The sequence below is a fragment of the Octodon degus genome, unplaced genomic scaffold, assembly GCF_000260255.1.
Source record: "Octodon degus isolate 3935 unplaced genomic scaffold, OctDeg1.0 scaffold00057, whole genome shotgun sequence".
NCBI lineage: Eukaryota > Metazoa > Chordata > Mammalia > Rodentia > Octodontidae > Octodon > Octodon degus.
In genome coordinates this window covers 5,499,199-5,514,809 of record NW_004524633.1, presented here as the reverse complement: position 1 = coordinate 5,514,809, position 15,611 = coordinate 5,499,199, and the positions used below count along the sequence as shown (strand labels likewise).

Sequence of the window (15,611 nt, the reverse complement as noted above, 5' to 3'; positions counted from 1 at the left end):
CTGCTAGCCTGTCTTCCTTTCCACCAAGGTGATTAGAAAAAGAAAAGGATTCAGAAGAGGCTTGGTGGAGGTGGACAACAGAGTAGCTTGGCGGGTTTTTCCCATTCTTGCTGAGAAGTCCTTAGATGAGTTTACGCAATACCGGTGACAGGAGTGTCGGCTGCAGGCCGTGTGCTGTAGCTCGCGTGTCCCGTGGGCAGCGAGCTGCGTGTTGTTGTGCTAACCCTGCAGAGCAGGGCACGCTATGACACTGCAGCTTCTTAAGCACATGCGTGAAGCCACTGGGCCGATGGCTCAGGATTCCTAGTTTTATCAGAATAAAGGAATGACTAACTGCGGTTTTCTTTTCATTTCTACTGGAAGTTACTAGGAAGACAGGAGTAACTGAAAACAGGCCCCATCTGCTCACATCCCCAGTGCCAACCAGCCCGGTCTCGGCTGCTGCCTTACAGTGGGCTGTAAAAACCAGTTTACAGTGTCATGGGATTATGTTTTTATTCAGTGGCCAGAACGTGTTTATCCGAGTCCATACGGAGTCACTGCTGTGGATTTCTCGATCGGGACGCCTAACTTGCTAGCAGTCGGCTACTACAACGGCACAATTGCGATTTATAACGTGCAGAGCAGTAGCAATGTTCCCGTTCTGGACAGCAGGTAGAGCCCGAGATCGCTACACGCGGGATACGTGCCTTCTGGGAGAGTCATTCTAGTTGCATTCAGTTTCAAGTGAGCATTTGTGTGCTTACTGAGAGGGTGACTATTACTTGTAAAACATTTTATTCTGCTTCGTATTGTTTCTCCAGCTGGAATGCTTGTCATAATGATCGCCTTAGATTTTTTGTTTTGTTTTTAAAATTTTTTTGACTTGAACCCAAATTGAGCTACAGCCCCCAGCTCTCTTGCTCTTTCTTCCCTCTCTGTCTGCCTGCCTGCCTGTCTGTCTGCCTGTCTTTGTCTGTCTGTCTGTCTGTCTGTCTGTCTGTCTGTCTGTCTGCCTATCTGCTTTCTGGGAGACAGGTTCTCACTCACTGTGTTGTGCAGGCTGGGCTCAGTCTCGTAGTCTTCCCACCACAGCCTCTTGGAGTGCCGGAGTCGCAGCAGTGCGCCCCAAGCCTGCCTTCCTTTCTCTTCTCTGCTTGCCTTGCCCATCAGCTTCCTTTGGTTCGGCCGTGTAAGGTGATGTTTAAACTCGCTTCAGTGCTGCCTCCTGAGGGCCTTCCTTTCCTTGGCCCATCTCCCCACATGCCTTCTCCACAGCCCGTGTCACACTGAACGTTAATTATTTGCAGATAGACAGATCTGCCTGAGTTTATGCGTAAGCTCCCTGAGAACCAGGGGTGATCATAGCTTTGTTTTCTCAGTGTGTCCCACAGTGTTGGACATGCAGTAGCTGTGAATGTTTAATTAATAGTGAGTGAGCGAATGGGTTATATTGAGAAAAACAGGAAATTGAAGATGAAAAATAATCTATTGATTACTTTTTGCATTAGGCCAGATGGCACTGAGACCAAGGGCTGGCATATTTATAGCAGTGTTTGAATAACTTAGAACTTGAGATAGCCCCTGACTTATTTGCATAGCGTCGTGAGAGCTGACCTTAGCGTTTGTTTCAGGTATGAGGATCTGTGAAGTTTTACTCACTATGCAAAAATCTATGAATTTTTTTACAAGTTCAGAGCTACTGCATTGTAAAGTTTCTATAAAAAACCTAAAGAATTAGTATCAAGGATGAAGTACCCCATTCATTTGATAGGAAAAGTCAATACTCTGAGAAATGATTCTACTTTTTCAGAAAAAATTTAATCAGTCAGACAGAATATCAACATAATAGGCAATCGTGAAAGACAGAAAGCATTGTTTACTTTTTAAATTTTTTATGTATTTGGTACAGGGTCTCATTCCACAGCTCGGACTTATAGTGATCCTCCTGTTTTCAGCCTTCCCAGCACTGGGATTACAGCTGTGCACCACCGTGCCAGGTCTTGATGGCAGACTCAGTGTGCCCAGTGGTGGGGCCAGTGGCATGTGGTGCTGGGGCTCGAAACCCAGGCCCTGCGCTTGCCTAAGCTGGTGGTTAGTCTGCTGAGTTATCTAACCAGCTGTAGAACTGTTTACTAAGACTTTAACGACTAATTGATTTAAGCTATTAAAAAAAAATAAAAGTGAAGTTACCTTTTATTCAGTGTGTCTAAAAGTAAATAAAAGAACAATACACAAAACAATTTACAGAACTAAAGAAGGATGTACTAAAGGAGTACTAAAAGCAGATCCTGAGAAGAAAATACTTGTTTCTGTATTCTTGTTAGGGTAGCTCATCTCAAACTGACATACCTATAATCCAATCACATTTTCCTTTTGTAGGCGTGTGGGGCTGGGGGGAGGAAACCATGGCGAACATCATGGCAGAGTAGTCATCTATCGTATTTTTCAAAATCCTTAAAAGCTCAGTTTGAACAATAAAAGCGTCACTGTATGAATCTACCCTGATTCTCTAGGGGGCCGTGTTTATCACGCGTGCTTTAAGCCGCCTAACATCATCACGCTAATCTCCCACTGGCATTCCTCCCTGCTTTAGTGAATCACCTCAGAAACACGTGGGACCTGTGTGGCAGCTGCAGTGGATCGAGCAAGATCGGGGATCCACGGGTGACGATAAAAGGGAATTCCTAGTTTCCATCTCAGCAGACGGAAGGATCTCCAAGTGGGTTATACGGAAAGGCCTGGACTCCCACGGTAAAAGAAAAGAGGGAGACAGAGCTTTCTCTTGTAGCATGCTTAATTAAAAGTTGCCAGTGAGCCCTGTGTGACATATTTATATAAAGAGGATTGGGCTTGAAGAATATTGTTCTTTTAAACATTTAACTTTGTAAAAGGATACCAAAAATGGTAGAAACAATAGAAATGATATAGAGTTTCACTAAGCAAAATCACAGAAATTCAACAATGGTTGTTTTACTGCATATTGTTGTCTTCAAATTAGTTTTTCAGATTACCAGATATAAACATGCAAAATTGGTCAAAAATACAAATCATTAAAAAGGGGAGCAAAGGTAACAGTAAGTGCTCCTTTCCATAGGCCAGCAGAAATCAGCTACCCGCGCCATCCTGTGTGTGTGCATATGGATCTCTCCCTCCTTTTTGCTTTTCCCCTTTCCCTCAGCCCAGTTGCTCCCCCCCTTTGAACAGTTGCTTCCCTTCACAGTATCTGCTGTGCCTTTGAGGTTGCATGTACTCTTCCAGGTTCTTACACTAGGAAGACAATGTGATGCGTACACATGTAGATTTCTTTCACTCAGAGTATGGTCTCTAATTGCATCCATTAACCTATAAAAGCCTTGTGTTTGTCTTTTTTTTTTTTTCTTTTTCTTTTTTTTTCTTTTTGGCAGAACTGGGGATTGAACTCAAGCCCTTGTGCTTGCCAGGGAAGCGCTTATTCCACTGAGCCACCTCCCCGGCCCTGTTTGTCCTTTTTTATAGCTGAGTAATACTCCATTATATAAAATACCACACCTTTTTTATCCATTCCTCACTTAATGGTTTGTGTTTGAGATTTAGCTGTTACAAATTGCACTGCTAAAACCATGGGTGTGCATGCAGTGCTGTGGTATGATGCTTTCAGTTATTCTGAAAAGACTAATTTTAACTTAATTCTACACAAAGATGGAAGCGATTGTAGCATTATTAGCAGAAGAGGTGGTCCTAGAAGATAGCTCAGTGGCATAAGCACCTGCCTGGCAAGCATAAGGTCCCAAGTTCTATCCCCAGTGCCAGAAAAAAAAAAAAAAAAAGAGGCATGCATGGTACTTGCACTATTTTTTATGTGATAAATAACAAGGTACATTTTTTTTCAAATGAAGATTTGATGCGATTAAAACGAACTACCATCAGCAGCAACAAAAAAGGCGACAAGGAGAAAAAAGGGGAGGCTTTAATATCCCGGCAGGCTCCTGGGATGTGCTTTGCTTTCCATCCCAAGGTGAGTGGTTTCGACCCGTTACTCACTGTGCTCTCTAGCAGCGCCCAAAGTCAAAGTGTGTGCAGGGAGACACAAAGCAGGACCAGGTGCTGCCAAGGCAGTCAACACTGTGCACTGCCCTATGTGAAAAAACAGACTTGGGTGTGGCTGCAGGCCCACGGAGGAGCGCGGATTCCAGTGGGCCATGCCTTGTGCTCTGCCCGCTGTTCCCTGGGAAAGGTGGTGCCTGTGCCTGGAGGGCTACGGAGAGACTCTCTTTACACAGCTCCCTTAACTTTGGCCCTCCGTGCCCTCCTGGCGGCTGTTCTATTCTGCCCTCATGAGCCAAGCCTGCTCTGTGGGGCTCTCCACTGCAGTGTGGGCCACAGCTGTCAGGACCAAAGGATCAGGAAGACCGCTGAGTTCTCATGTAACAGGATCCAAATCGAATCAGAGCACAGTTTGTGAAGCTTGACTTCTGATTGTACCTAGAGATATGTTAGAATCAGGAAATTCAGACACTGTGATGGATAGCTAAGAAATTAGATCCATTTTTGTGTTCCATCTAATATAATAATCTTTTTATGTATTTATCACAGGGTCTACAGGGTCTCACTACACACATCTGTCTGTGATCCGCCTGTTTTCAGCCTCCCAAGAGCTGGGATTGCAAGTGCGTGCTATTACGCCCAGTCTCAGTCACCATCTCAGTGCACCCCAGGGACAGGACCAGCCCGGCACACCAGGGATTGAACCCCGGCTGCTGTGCTCTGCCTAAGCAGGCACTTTAGTCTGCTGAGCTATTTAGCTGACCCTTAATATAATCATCTTTTATGCAACACTATGGCTAACCCCTTTATGTAAACATAAACTTGAGCTGTTTCTGTATTCTGCCCTGTTATCCCAACCATCTTTAAACTGCGTCATCCTTTCTGGCCCATACATACCACTCCAACATAGTTGAGGCCTCGATTATTTTTCACTTGTACTATTATAACCATCTTCTAACTACCTTCATTCTCAAATCCTCCCTCACTTTGAAAGTAGATGACAATGAAGGTTCTCATCAAGGGCACTGCGAAGGGGACTTGTCCTCCAAGAGACTTCTAAGCACATCTGGTGATCTTTTTGTTTGTTACAGCTGCAGTAGGTCAGGGTGAAGTCAGAGACTCACTACTGGAATGCAGGGGGTGGAGACCAGCCAGGATGCTAAACATCCCGGCCGCGTGGTGCTCACCCCCTGCCCCAAAAGTTATCTAACCCAAAAGGTCAATAGTAATTGGTTAAGAAACACTAGTCTGTTGTCTTCCAGTTGTCCTTGGTAGAAGGAATTTGAGCTGATCGGTTGGTCTGTAAATAAAGACTATTTTCTTTTCTAATCTGATTGCTTTCTAAATTGTTTGCTTGCTTGATTACATTGGTCAGAACCTCCAGTGCAGCGATGCATTGGGGCAAGGAAAGCAGATATTCTTTCCATTACCTTCCCTTTGTTTTGAACATTTTCATCCGGGAGAGATGCTGGGTTTTGCCAATGCCTTCTCTGTATCTATTAAGTTGACCATATATTTTTTTTCTTTGTGCACTTGCTAATCCATTAGATTACATTGATGGCTATTTTTGAATGCTTATTGAAATAAGCCCCCCTTGATCAGGACTCATGACCTATTAATGTGCCATCTCAGTTTCCATGAGATGAAAGTTGAGGTTACTGATTTGCAACATTTCTTCTCTACTATGTGCATTTGTGCCACAACTTTCCCAGTTCTGCTTTGGCAGCATCCTGCAATTCTGAGATGTTTTAATCTCCTTTTGGGGGTGGGGTACTGTGAATTGAACCCACGGCCTGGTGCTTGCCAGGCAGACTCTGTGCCTCTGAGCTGTGCCTCCAGCCCTCCATTTTTATTCTGTGTAAAATGCTTTCTAATTTCGCCTATAATTTCTGCTTGAAGATGTGTAATAAAGTGCCTCAGTTTTTGGTAATTTTCTAAACATTGTTCTGCTACTGATTTCTAACTCACCCCCCATGACCAGAGACTTTACCTTTTATGACTGGAATATTTTTGAACCCAGTGAGATCTGCTGTGAAGCTCAGAATGTGCTATCTGTAGGTGACGTGCCCTTGACAGAGCTGTGTGACATCTTGCCGTCAGTTAGAGCACTCCATAAACGTCTGTCAGGTGAAGGCGGTGGATACTACTTCACTTTTGCTGCTTTTCTTCCTACTTCTTCAATCAGTTTTTTTTTCTTCTGTATTTTAGGGAAGGGTCTACAGGGTATTCAGGGTCTCACTACTAGATTGGACGTATAGTGATCCTCCTGTTTACAGCCTCCCAAGAGCTGGGATTACAGGTGCGCGCCACCACACCCAGTCTCAATCGCTGTCTCAGCACACGCCGGGGGTGGGCTGGCACGGCAGGCCTGGGGCTCGAAACCCTAGCCCCTGCACCTGCTTGCAGGCATTTTAATCCCTGAGCTATTTGGCCGGCCCTCCATCAGTTACTGAAAGGAAAGCTGTAGTTATGGATTTGTCTATTGTTTTCTGTTAATTTTCTTCCTATATATTAAAGCTTTGTTACTAGGCACATGCAGACATGTTTAGGATTGTCACACACTCTTGATTAATCAGCTCCCTTGTCATTATGAAGTAACCCTACTTAATACTGTTAATACTGTTTATTCAGAAGGCTACTCTGATATTAATATTCTACCTTTCTGATATTCTACATTTATTTTTTCCCACATTTCTTTAAGCTAGTGTTATTATGGTTCATATTTTTCCATCTTTTTATTTTAAACCTATTTGCATTTTTATACATATTTTAAAATACATTTTTTGTGAGAAACAAATAGCTTAGCTCTCCTCTTTTTATACAGTCTTAAAATCTCTGCCTTTTATTGTAATGATAAAGTCATTTATATTAGTTTGATTATGGATGGTGGTTGGGTTTGAGGTGATCATCTTGGGTTGAAGGGATAAGGCCCAAAATATCTGTCCTTCCTGCCGTGAAGCAGCACTGTGAGGAGCCGTCTCCTGCCCAGACTCTTCATAGGGTACATGGAGCCATGTGTTGCCAAGTTCAAGTTCAACCTCCACCTGTTTCCTGCATAAACCTCTTCAGTGAAATCTCGGGGCATGTTTACCAGGCACCCTAAATTTTGTCAACATCCTTGAAGATTCTTAGTGAAATATAACTACTTATAGAAGGTGTTGACATAGTCAGTATTGAAATTTACAAAGTGGAATGAGATTCCCTACCCCATCATACATTAAACACACACACACACACACACACACACACACACACACACACACACCATTAGAAGAAATGTAGGAAAAATCTCTACAACTTTAAGGTAGGGAAAGATTTCTTAAAACACAAAACTTTTAATCTATAAAAGAAAATAAGCCTTTCAGTTTTCAAAGACAGCTGCTTTCCTTACTTTTCTTATTGCTGAGACAAAATACCCAGCACCCAAAGTTAAAGGAAGAAAGGTTTATTTCAGCCCGCAACTTGTAGAGGTTTCAGTCCACAGTCGGCAGGCTCCGAGGCAGGGTGGCAGGCAGCAAGCAGCACAACCACTCAGAAGCCACTGCCTGTCCCTCGCCTCCCCTCCAGGCAGCCGGCTCTTTGGCTGTGCCGCGCGCACCCAGGGTGGACCTCCCGCTATCCCATCCAGAGTCGTGCAGAACCAAATATTTCAGAACCAAAGGAAAGAGACAACCGACAACTGTATTCAAGATCGTATTCTTGTTTTGGCTCCTGAATTGATTTTAATAGATCCTGAATGGTCTGATTTTTCTCTAGGTTGCTTACAAATACATCACAAGCCAATGCATCTTGGTTTCTTGTGTTATAGGACACAAATATCTATTTGGTTGGCACTGAAGAAGGTCATATTCACAAATGTTCTTGTTCGTATAATGAACAATACTTAGAAACCTATAGAAGACATAAGGTCAGTATTATATTATGGTAGGTATGAAAAGGTTATCTTAGAATATTTCTGAAAAGACAGTGTCGTATCTAATTTCTTCTTTCAAGTTATGGAAGTCACTTTTTACAAAAGACCTTGCTTATGGTACCATGCTGACCCCAAAGTGAAATCCTGTCTTGCAAACCCCTGGTCTTTGTATCTTTTTATGCTCCTCCCATCCATTTTTTAAATTTTCTCTGTCATTTATTTTTTTATTTTTTTTGTTGTTTTTTTTCATTTCTTTGTTTTTATTAATACTCTCTATTATGTTTTTAAGAACATGTAGTATGTGCTGATATTTAGCGATGATGATAGCAACTGTATTTTGTGTTTCTATATGCAATAATTAAGATCTTATGATCTTAATGCAATAATTAAGATCTTATGATCTTACTCTCCACTAAAACAATACCCATGCAATAATGGTAGCATATAAATCTAGAAATCTTCTTTTTAATTTGCTGGTCAAGTCTAAAATATATGGTCTTAAACGTGACTGATGTATCTTATTCTTCCTACGTCTAGGGCCCGGTGTATAAAGTGACATGGAACCCGTTTTGTCCTGACACATTCTTAAGCTGCTCAGCAGACTGGGGCATCATGGTGTGGCAACAGGAGCACCTCCAGCCCTTCCTGAGCTTTTATCCAACCACTCACGTTGTGTATGACGTCGCCTGGTCTCCAAAATCCTCCTATATATTTGCAGCTGCCAATGAGAGCAGAGTGGAGATTTGGGATCTCCAGATGAGCACGTGAGTGTCACCTGTTCTGCTTTCTAGGGGACATTTCCAGTGGAAGCACTTCAACCTCAGTGATGTGTAGCAGCTTTAACATCCATTAGAGTGTACTGTAGTTGCTTTAAGACTAATATCTGGCTCACTCCAAGTCTTCGTTTGTTTCATGAGACAGGGTCTCACTGGGTAGTGTTAGGCTGGCCTTGATCTCACTGTGTAGCCTAGGATGGCCTCAAACTCACAGCAATCCTCCTCTCTCCACCTCCCAAGTGCTTGGATCACAGACACGCAACCCCCCTCCCTGGCTACATGAGTCTTTTATGAATAAAGCTACATGCTAGGATGCTGTACTGACGTTAATTTCTTACACTGTATGTAGCCTTGGAAACATCTGAATAAAGAATTTACATTAACTATGTCCTCAAACAATGGCTGTCATAAGCACCTTGAATCTGTATTCATTAACATTCATTTGGATCATTGCCAGGTGTGTAGGTAGGTGAGTATACAGGAGGTGTGATTACATTTCTAACTCTACAAGAAGATTCTCTCCAATTAGAGGAAAAAAACAAACAAAATGATTACTTTTGCAGTATTTACTTTTCTCTTACCTCATTTTAAAGCATATTCAAGAGTATGTACTTAAGATTTTTTATTGAGGATATTACATAAAAGTGATCAGATCCATCTATTTTTAATATGAAAAGTTATACAATATTGAAATAAAATGTTTAATGATTCTATTTCTACTGGGAAATATCATAAGTCTTTATGCTAGCTATTAGTAAAAGAAATAAGAAAATTCATTTTTGTTTAAAATAAGTGACAAATATCAATGGTTCTGTTACCAGTGGCAAATTTTTTTTACTTGTAGTCAATAATTCAGTAATTTAAAATTTTTACCATAGTTTGTCCTTTAAAACAATATCAACCAAAGAAAGGTCAAGGCTTAGCTCCTCTTGTGTTGTGGGCACTTGTGTCCACAGTGGCTGCTTAAATAATCCAACCTCTGATGTTATTTTTTCTGGTAAAACTTGAGTTCCCCAGACAGCACTTCTTTACAAGTATAAAAAAGCTTTGTCTACTTTTGGTCTTTTTTGAGGCTATAGGTAGATTGTTTTGGATGACTAGGGGGGAAAGCTTGTTAAAAATGCCCTTTTAGGTTTCAGAGGTTCTTTTCCAGGAAGACACTTTGCGGCTGCAGGATGTGCACCCCCCATCAAGGGCACATGGCGACTTGTGTTAATCTGAGTCTTCCAGGGAAACAGAGCCAGCCAGGGGAACCTGACTCCTCCATCCCGGACTGCACCTCTGTCTCCCCTGCACCCGCTCTCTGTGTTAGAGGAATTTGCTTCCTCCTGCGAGTGCTCGCACCACGCAGCAGACTGCCAGTGTTTTCTTTTGGGACCTTCAAGTAGTTGGGTGAGGCCCTCGCTCACTGTAGAGCTAGTCACTTGCATTTAAATCCTGCTCGTGGCGACGCTCCCGTCTTCAGTCACATGCAGATGCGTTTGACCAAATGACTGTGCCCCACTGCCCAGCCAGGCTTGCAAAGAAATGGTCGTGAAGAAGTTCAAGTGGATGCATTCCCACCGGAATCGCAAGCTTCTAATTGATCTGATTGGAATTGGCTCACTGAAAAAATGAAACTTTTTCTTTAGGGAGTGAGAAACAGTAATTTTGAGTTTGGAAATAGAGGCTTTTGGTTTTGTAAACCCCACACTTTTCTTAGTCTGTGCATTTAAGTAAGACCATGTGAGCAGGGCCATGAGCCTTCAATCCCAGCTACACAGGAGAACAAGGCAGGAGGGTGGTAAGTTCCAGCCAGGGCTGCTCAGTGATTTAGTGAGGCTGTGTCCCTAGATGCTGCTGCTGCTTGCTGCTGACAGTGACAACTGCGGTAATAGTAAAGCTGGGCTATAGCTCACCCCTCACTGGGCTCCATCCGTAGTACTAAGAGAAAAGAGCAGAGCGTTGTGACATTTGAACTGACAGATAAAATGCTTCGTTGCAGCTTAGACCCTCTGATTGTAAACATCGCTAACCCGGGAATCAAGTTCACGACTGTCCTCTTTGCCAAGCACACAGATTGCCTTCTGGTGGGAGACAGCGATGGGCAGGTGGCGGTGTATGAGCTGAGAAACATGCCCAGCGCTTCGGACTCTGGCCGGGTAAGACCCGAGAGAAAGCCAGTGGTATTTCCCCGGGGATTACGGGAGGCTGAGGCAGGAGGACTGTGAGTCTGAGGCCAGCCTGAACCCCCCCCACGTCTCTCTGTCTGTCGGTCAGTTGGTCGGTCTTTCTCCCTGTCTCTCTCCCTCTGTCTGTCTCTCTTCCCTCCTCACCCTCTCCCTCTTTCTCTGTCCCTGTCCTCTCACGCACATGCCTCTGTCTTGTGAGTCCACTCAGATGTACACTCATGGCACGCGGTAGGCGTGTGTTTCTTCTTTTTCTGGTGGGACCAGGCGTTGAACTCAGGTCCTTGCGCTTGCCAGGGAAGCGCATATTCCACTGAGCCGTCTCCTCGGCCCCCAGGCGTGCGTTTCTTAAGGGTCATGAGTGTGGTGATGTGGAAGAAACAGAGGCATGGCACCTACAAGGCTTATTTTCTGTCCGTCCTCTTTTCTTTATCTGTGAAAGAAAGATGATGAAAATGAAAACACTCCTGAGCATAAGAACTGTGAACGCTGTGTGGAGAACTTAACGCTGTGCCGAGGCCCCGGGCATGGTGACACACCTGCAGTGCCTGCTCCTCAGGAGCTTGCGGCTGGCCACGGCAGGTTCAAGGCCAGCCTGGGAAGCGTCACTGGGCCCTCTCTCCAAAGAGAAACGTGCCTGCTAGCACTCGGGGCTTACTAATTGTCAACACAGCTAGAGATCGTCTTACAGGAAATAACTCTGTCTCGTAGGTGCTTTCCAGGGTTCTCACTCCAGGTACTCGTTTTCTGCTGGTTCAACATTATCTGACTGGCTTACTCTGAACTTCACCTCTGAAAGTTGCCTGCCAACCTGGACAGGCAGCTCAGTGCTCTTAGATGCTCTTTATTGTTATATAGCTTCTCGGTTTTTCTCCTCTTTTTAATGTTTAAATCGTGACTGCATATAGTCACCTGATAACTGTTACCACAATTACAAAAACACATTTAAAATGTTAAGGATATACAAAAACAGGTAAGAAAAAACACCAAGGCTCTAGCAGAAGAGTAATGGTCAGAGAAAGGCGCTCACAGAGCATGAGCAGTAAAAAAAATTTAAAATTCAACCTCATTAATTAAACAGTATCAAATTAAAAAGATGACAACATCTTCATATGTCCAGCTGACCAGCTTCATTTGAAAAAAAAAAACCCGTGTGGGCCTCCTGAGTCCTCGGAGCATTTCCGAAGCCAGATCCTCGCCTGCTGACGGCTGGCCTAGAAATTCTGTAACTTCTTTGGAAATAACCAGCCAGTGTGAATGCTCAGGAAGCGCTGCCTCCCAGGGCCTTGCAGTGCCGTGCCTGCGACTCCGCCCTGCGCAAGTGGTCCTAAGTGCAAGCAGGGCATTGGTGACAGCGTTGTTGGTGGCAAGACAGAGAGAGCACAGCAGGGGGACCCAAGCTGACTCCCTCGGTAATTCGGGGGCCTGCTGCACACTGTCCGGTGCTGGACTCCAAACGGATCCCTGTGAAGAACGAGTTACTGGAAGAAAATGTAGGCGCACATCGTACCGATCTGTGGCCATGTTTTCTGACAACGTGGTTTTTTTTTTTTTTTTTTAACAAAGAGATAAAAACAATCCATTTTATTCATTTATTTATTTATTTGAGGAACTGGGGATTGAACTCAGATCCTTGCGCTTGCTAGGGAAGCACTTATTCTACTGAGCCATTTCCCAGGCCCCACAATCCATTATTTTTATCTATCTCTTTATTTGATCAATGGGTATAATAAAGGTCCCAGTATCAAAAGCTGATAGATTGAAGTAGTCCCTAGAATGGTGGATTAAAGTTATTCTTGGCACATAGTATACTCTCAGTCTAAACTTCTGGTATTACTGGTGTCGTGCTGAAGACAGAAAACGCAGACCATTTGTCATTGTGTAAGTCCTCGCTGAGTGCATACCGTGGGACAGGGCGGATGATCTTCCGCACCGAGGACACGAGCTGCACACTTGCTAGGAGTGATCTGTCCTCCTTTGTTCAGGTGAGAGCCTGATGGAGAAAGAGATGCGTCTGAGACACACACCAAGGTCAGAACTGGTGACCTTGGCTGCTCCAAGGATGGGGCAAGGCCCAAGACGCGAGGCCACAGGCCACACGGCAGGAGTGACTTGTGTGATAGCCTGAGAGAGGTCAAGGACTCTTTAGAGTTTGTAAAACATTTTTATATAATTACTTAGCTCATAACAGCCTTTAGGAATAAAGTAAGTTTTCCAAGATCACATTTATTATGAAATTCAGAAAATTCTCATCTGCTGCTGCCAGTACCCATCTTTTCTGTGTAAACTCTGCTGCCTTCCCTTAAAAACTGACTATACACCTTTGCTTCTCATTCTGTTGTATAAAAATCTTGTCTTTTTTAGTACAAAGATAAGTGTTATTAAGTGAAAATACAAATCTCACATGGAAATCAAGAAGTTGTACTCTCTTTAAATCAAGTATTAGAGGGGCTGGGAAGATAGCTCAGTGGTCTGAGCGCCTGCCTGGCAAGGACCCAGGTTCAATCCCCAGTACCCCATGCTGTGCTGGCCCCAGAGCCCCAGGTATGCTGATCTGGCCACTGAAATGGGCATAGTGGTGCATGCCTGTAATCCCAGGGCTAGGGATGCTGAGACAGGAGGATCACGACAAGTCAGACCTGTGTAATGAGACCCTGTACCAAGTAAATAAATAAATGATTAAAAATAAATAAATCAAGCATTAGCATATAGAGAAATAGCTTAAGATATTGCTAAGTTTGACAGATATAGCTGAGAGAGCTCAGAATTAAACATGAAGCCTAACCAGGAGCTGCCAAAATTGTCTTCACATTGAATTCTCATGAAATTATTTGTCAAACTTCATTAAAAGAATTTTTCATAGGAAAGAGCAGGTTTATACGAGGAAGCAACGGCTACTGTTCAAACCTTCCTTGTTTGCTCCCTTTTTATGCGCTTCCCGGTTGCGCCTGTGTGTGCAAGGCTAACTTATAAATGTTAAAGGGCACTTAAAAGCCTGCTTTACCCTCTAGGTTGTGTTTTATTGCATTGTAATTGTGTGACTTTTGTTTTCTTTTCAGGGAGATACAATAAATGCTTTGCTTGGGTGCAAGTCCAACCAACCAGGATAATTCAACATTCTAATATCTTTTTGCTGTTGTTTAAAGAAAAAGAAACGGTGTTTACTAGTCAGTACATTGTATTCTCTGTTGTAGCCTGGGGGATTTTGATTTCAGAAAATAATATTTGATGCCTAAATTGCACTTAAATTCGGTGAACTTTTAGTGAGGAAATATGGAATTAGGTTGCAATGTAAGCTAAGAGTTATTCTAAGAAAGGGTTGTTTGAATTTTCTACTTTTTAGTCACATCTGAAGCACAAATGTGTATATATGTGAACTTATAAACATCCAAGCAGGTTAGAAAAACTGTTTCTTTAGAGGCAGAACTTGGGAATTTTTAGAATTATTTAAAGTGAAACTTTGAAGCTGGTGCAGTAGCATACACAGGCCTATAATCTCAGCGCTTGGGGGGCGGGGCAGAGGCGGGTGGATAGCGAGTTCAGGACCAGCCTGGGCTGCAGAGAACCTGTCCCAAGAGTGAATTCCCTCGACTTTCAACCAGCTTTCCAGAGTTTCTTGTTGGATAGTTAGTACAATGAGAATAGTAGATCCTTATATCCCGCTTTCATCCTAAATGTTAACCGCATATTTAACCTAAATCCTCTCCATCTGAGAAGTGAAGCTCTAGGACCTTCTTAGTCTACTTGACAAGAAAAGGACATAAAGGCCGTTATCAGAATGGTATATTTTGGTAGGAATTTTACCCCCAATTTGGTCAGCAGGTTAGCTTGGGATATATCAGGGGCCCTCCTCTGGGTGCTCAGCGTCTGCACTGGGCTTCAAGCCCGTAAAAAAGGACTCAGCAAGAAGACAGAAAGTCTCCGATCAAAACATTATTTAATGGGGGGCCTGCCCCTTAGCTCAGCTCTTTAAGTGGCTGCTTTAGCAAAGCAGTCAGGCTCAGGGTGCTGTGGTTCGATCCCCACATCTCAAGCCAGCCAAACCTGCCCTGAAGGCATTCGGAGAAAAAAAATCCTTATTCCATTTAAAAAACGAAAACAAAAACCAAACGTTATTTAATGAAGAATTGTAGGTACAGGTTTGGGGAGCAGGAGGAGGGAAGCAAGGTCTCCATGTCTGGACTAACAAGCTGGCAGCCTGTCCCAGAAAACGGGGGGGGGGGGGTGAGACAAGGCTGGCGAGGAGGACAGGAGAGGGGAAGACAGGCAGGGAGGGGCAGGGACGGGTATCACATGCGCGCGCACACACACACACACACACTCGCGCACTAAGAATGGAATCAGTGCAACAACGAGAGCTATCTTTTTCAAACTTCTATTGCTTCACAATTCTCTCTCTCTCTCTCTCTCTCTCTCTCTCTCTCTCTCTCTCTCTCTCCACTGTTTAAACAAAAGCAAGGCAAGTTTTGAGGGGATTGGGAACCTAAGGCAGGTAATAAGGCTTATAAATTGTCTACTGAGTGTTGTAAGTCCTTGTGGTTGAACTTTCTGTAACACTTTTGTAAGAAAATAAAACCTTGATTTAATTGAAAAAAATGTTCCTTTATTCTATATTTTTGGCACTGCACAGTAATTGCACAGAACAGTGGGCTTCACAGTGACCTTCGCACACGCGTGCATGATGTACTTTGGTAGCCTCCTGTCCCCCTTCCCAGGAATCTGTCTTCTACTTTCCTGTCACTCTGTTTC

The 15,611-nt window shown here is 43.6% G+C and overlaps 1 protein-coding gene across 6 annotated transcripts in view; it reads left to right on the top strand.

Annotated features, from left to right (window-relative positions):
- The window catches only part of Wdr78 (WD repeat domain 78), a 58,545-nt gene extending 44,223 nt beyond the window's left edge, over positions 1 to 14,322 (top strand). For 5 of the 6 annotated variants that reach the window (XM_023718253.1, XM_023718252.1, XM_023718254.1 and 2 more), the window contains 7 exons: positions 503 to 654; positions 2,576 to 2,733; positions 3,858 to 3,976; positions 7,814 to 7,912; positions 8,456 to 8,682; positions 10,679 to 10,835; positions 13,922 to 14,322. In XM_023718253.1, coding sequence (XP_023574021.1) covers positions 503 to 654; positions 2,576 to 2,733; positions 3,858 to 3,976; positions 7,814 to 7,912; positions 8,456 to 8,682; positions 10,679 to 10,835; positions 13,922 to 13,972 — 963 coding nt within the window. In that variant the 3' untranslated portion in view covers positions 13,973 to 14,322. Of the gene's footprint in view, positions 1 to 502; positions 655 to 2,575; positions 2,734 to 3,857; positions 3,977 to 7,813; positions 7,930 to 8,455; positions 8,683 to 10,678; positions 10,836 to 13,921 lie in introns of those variants that run through there. The other variant, XM_023718255.1, reaches the window with a different exon arrangement.
- The last annotated feature ends 1,289 nt before the right edge of the window (positions 14,323 to 15,611 follow it).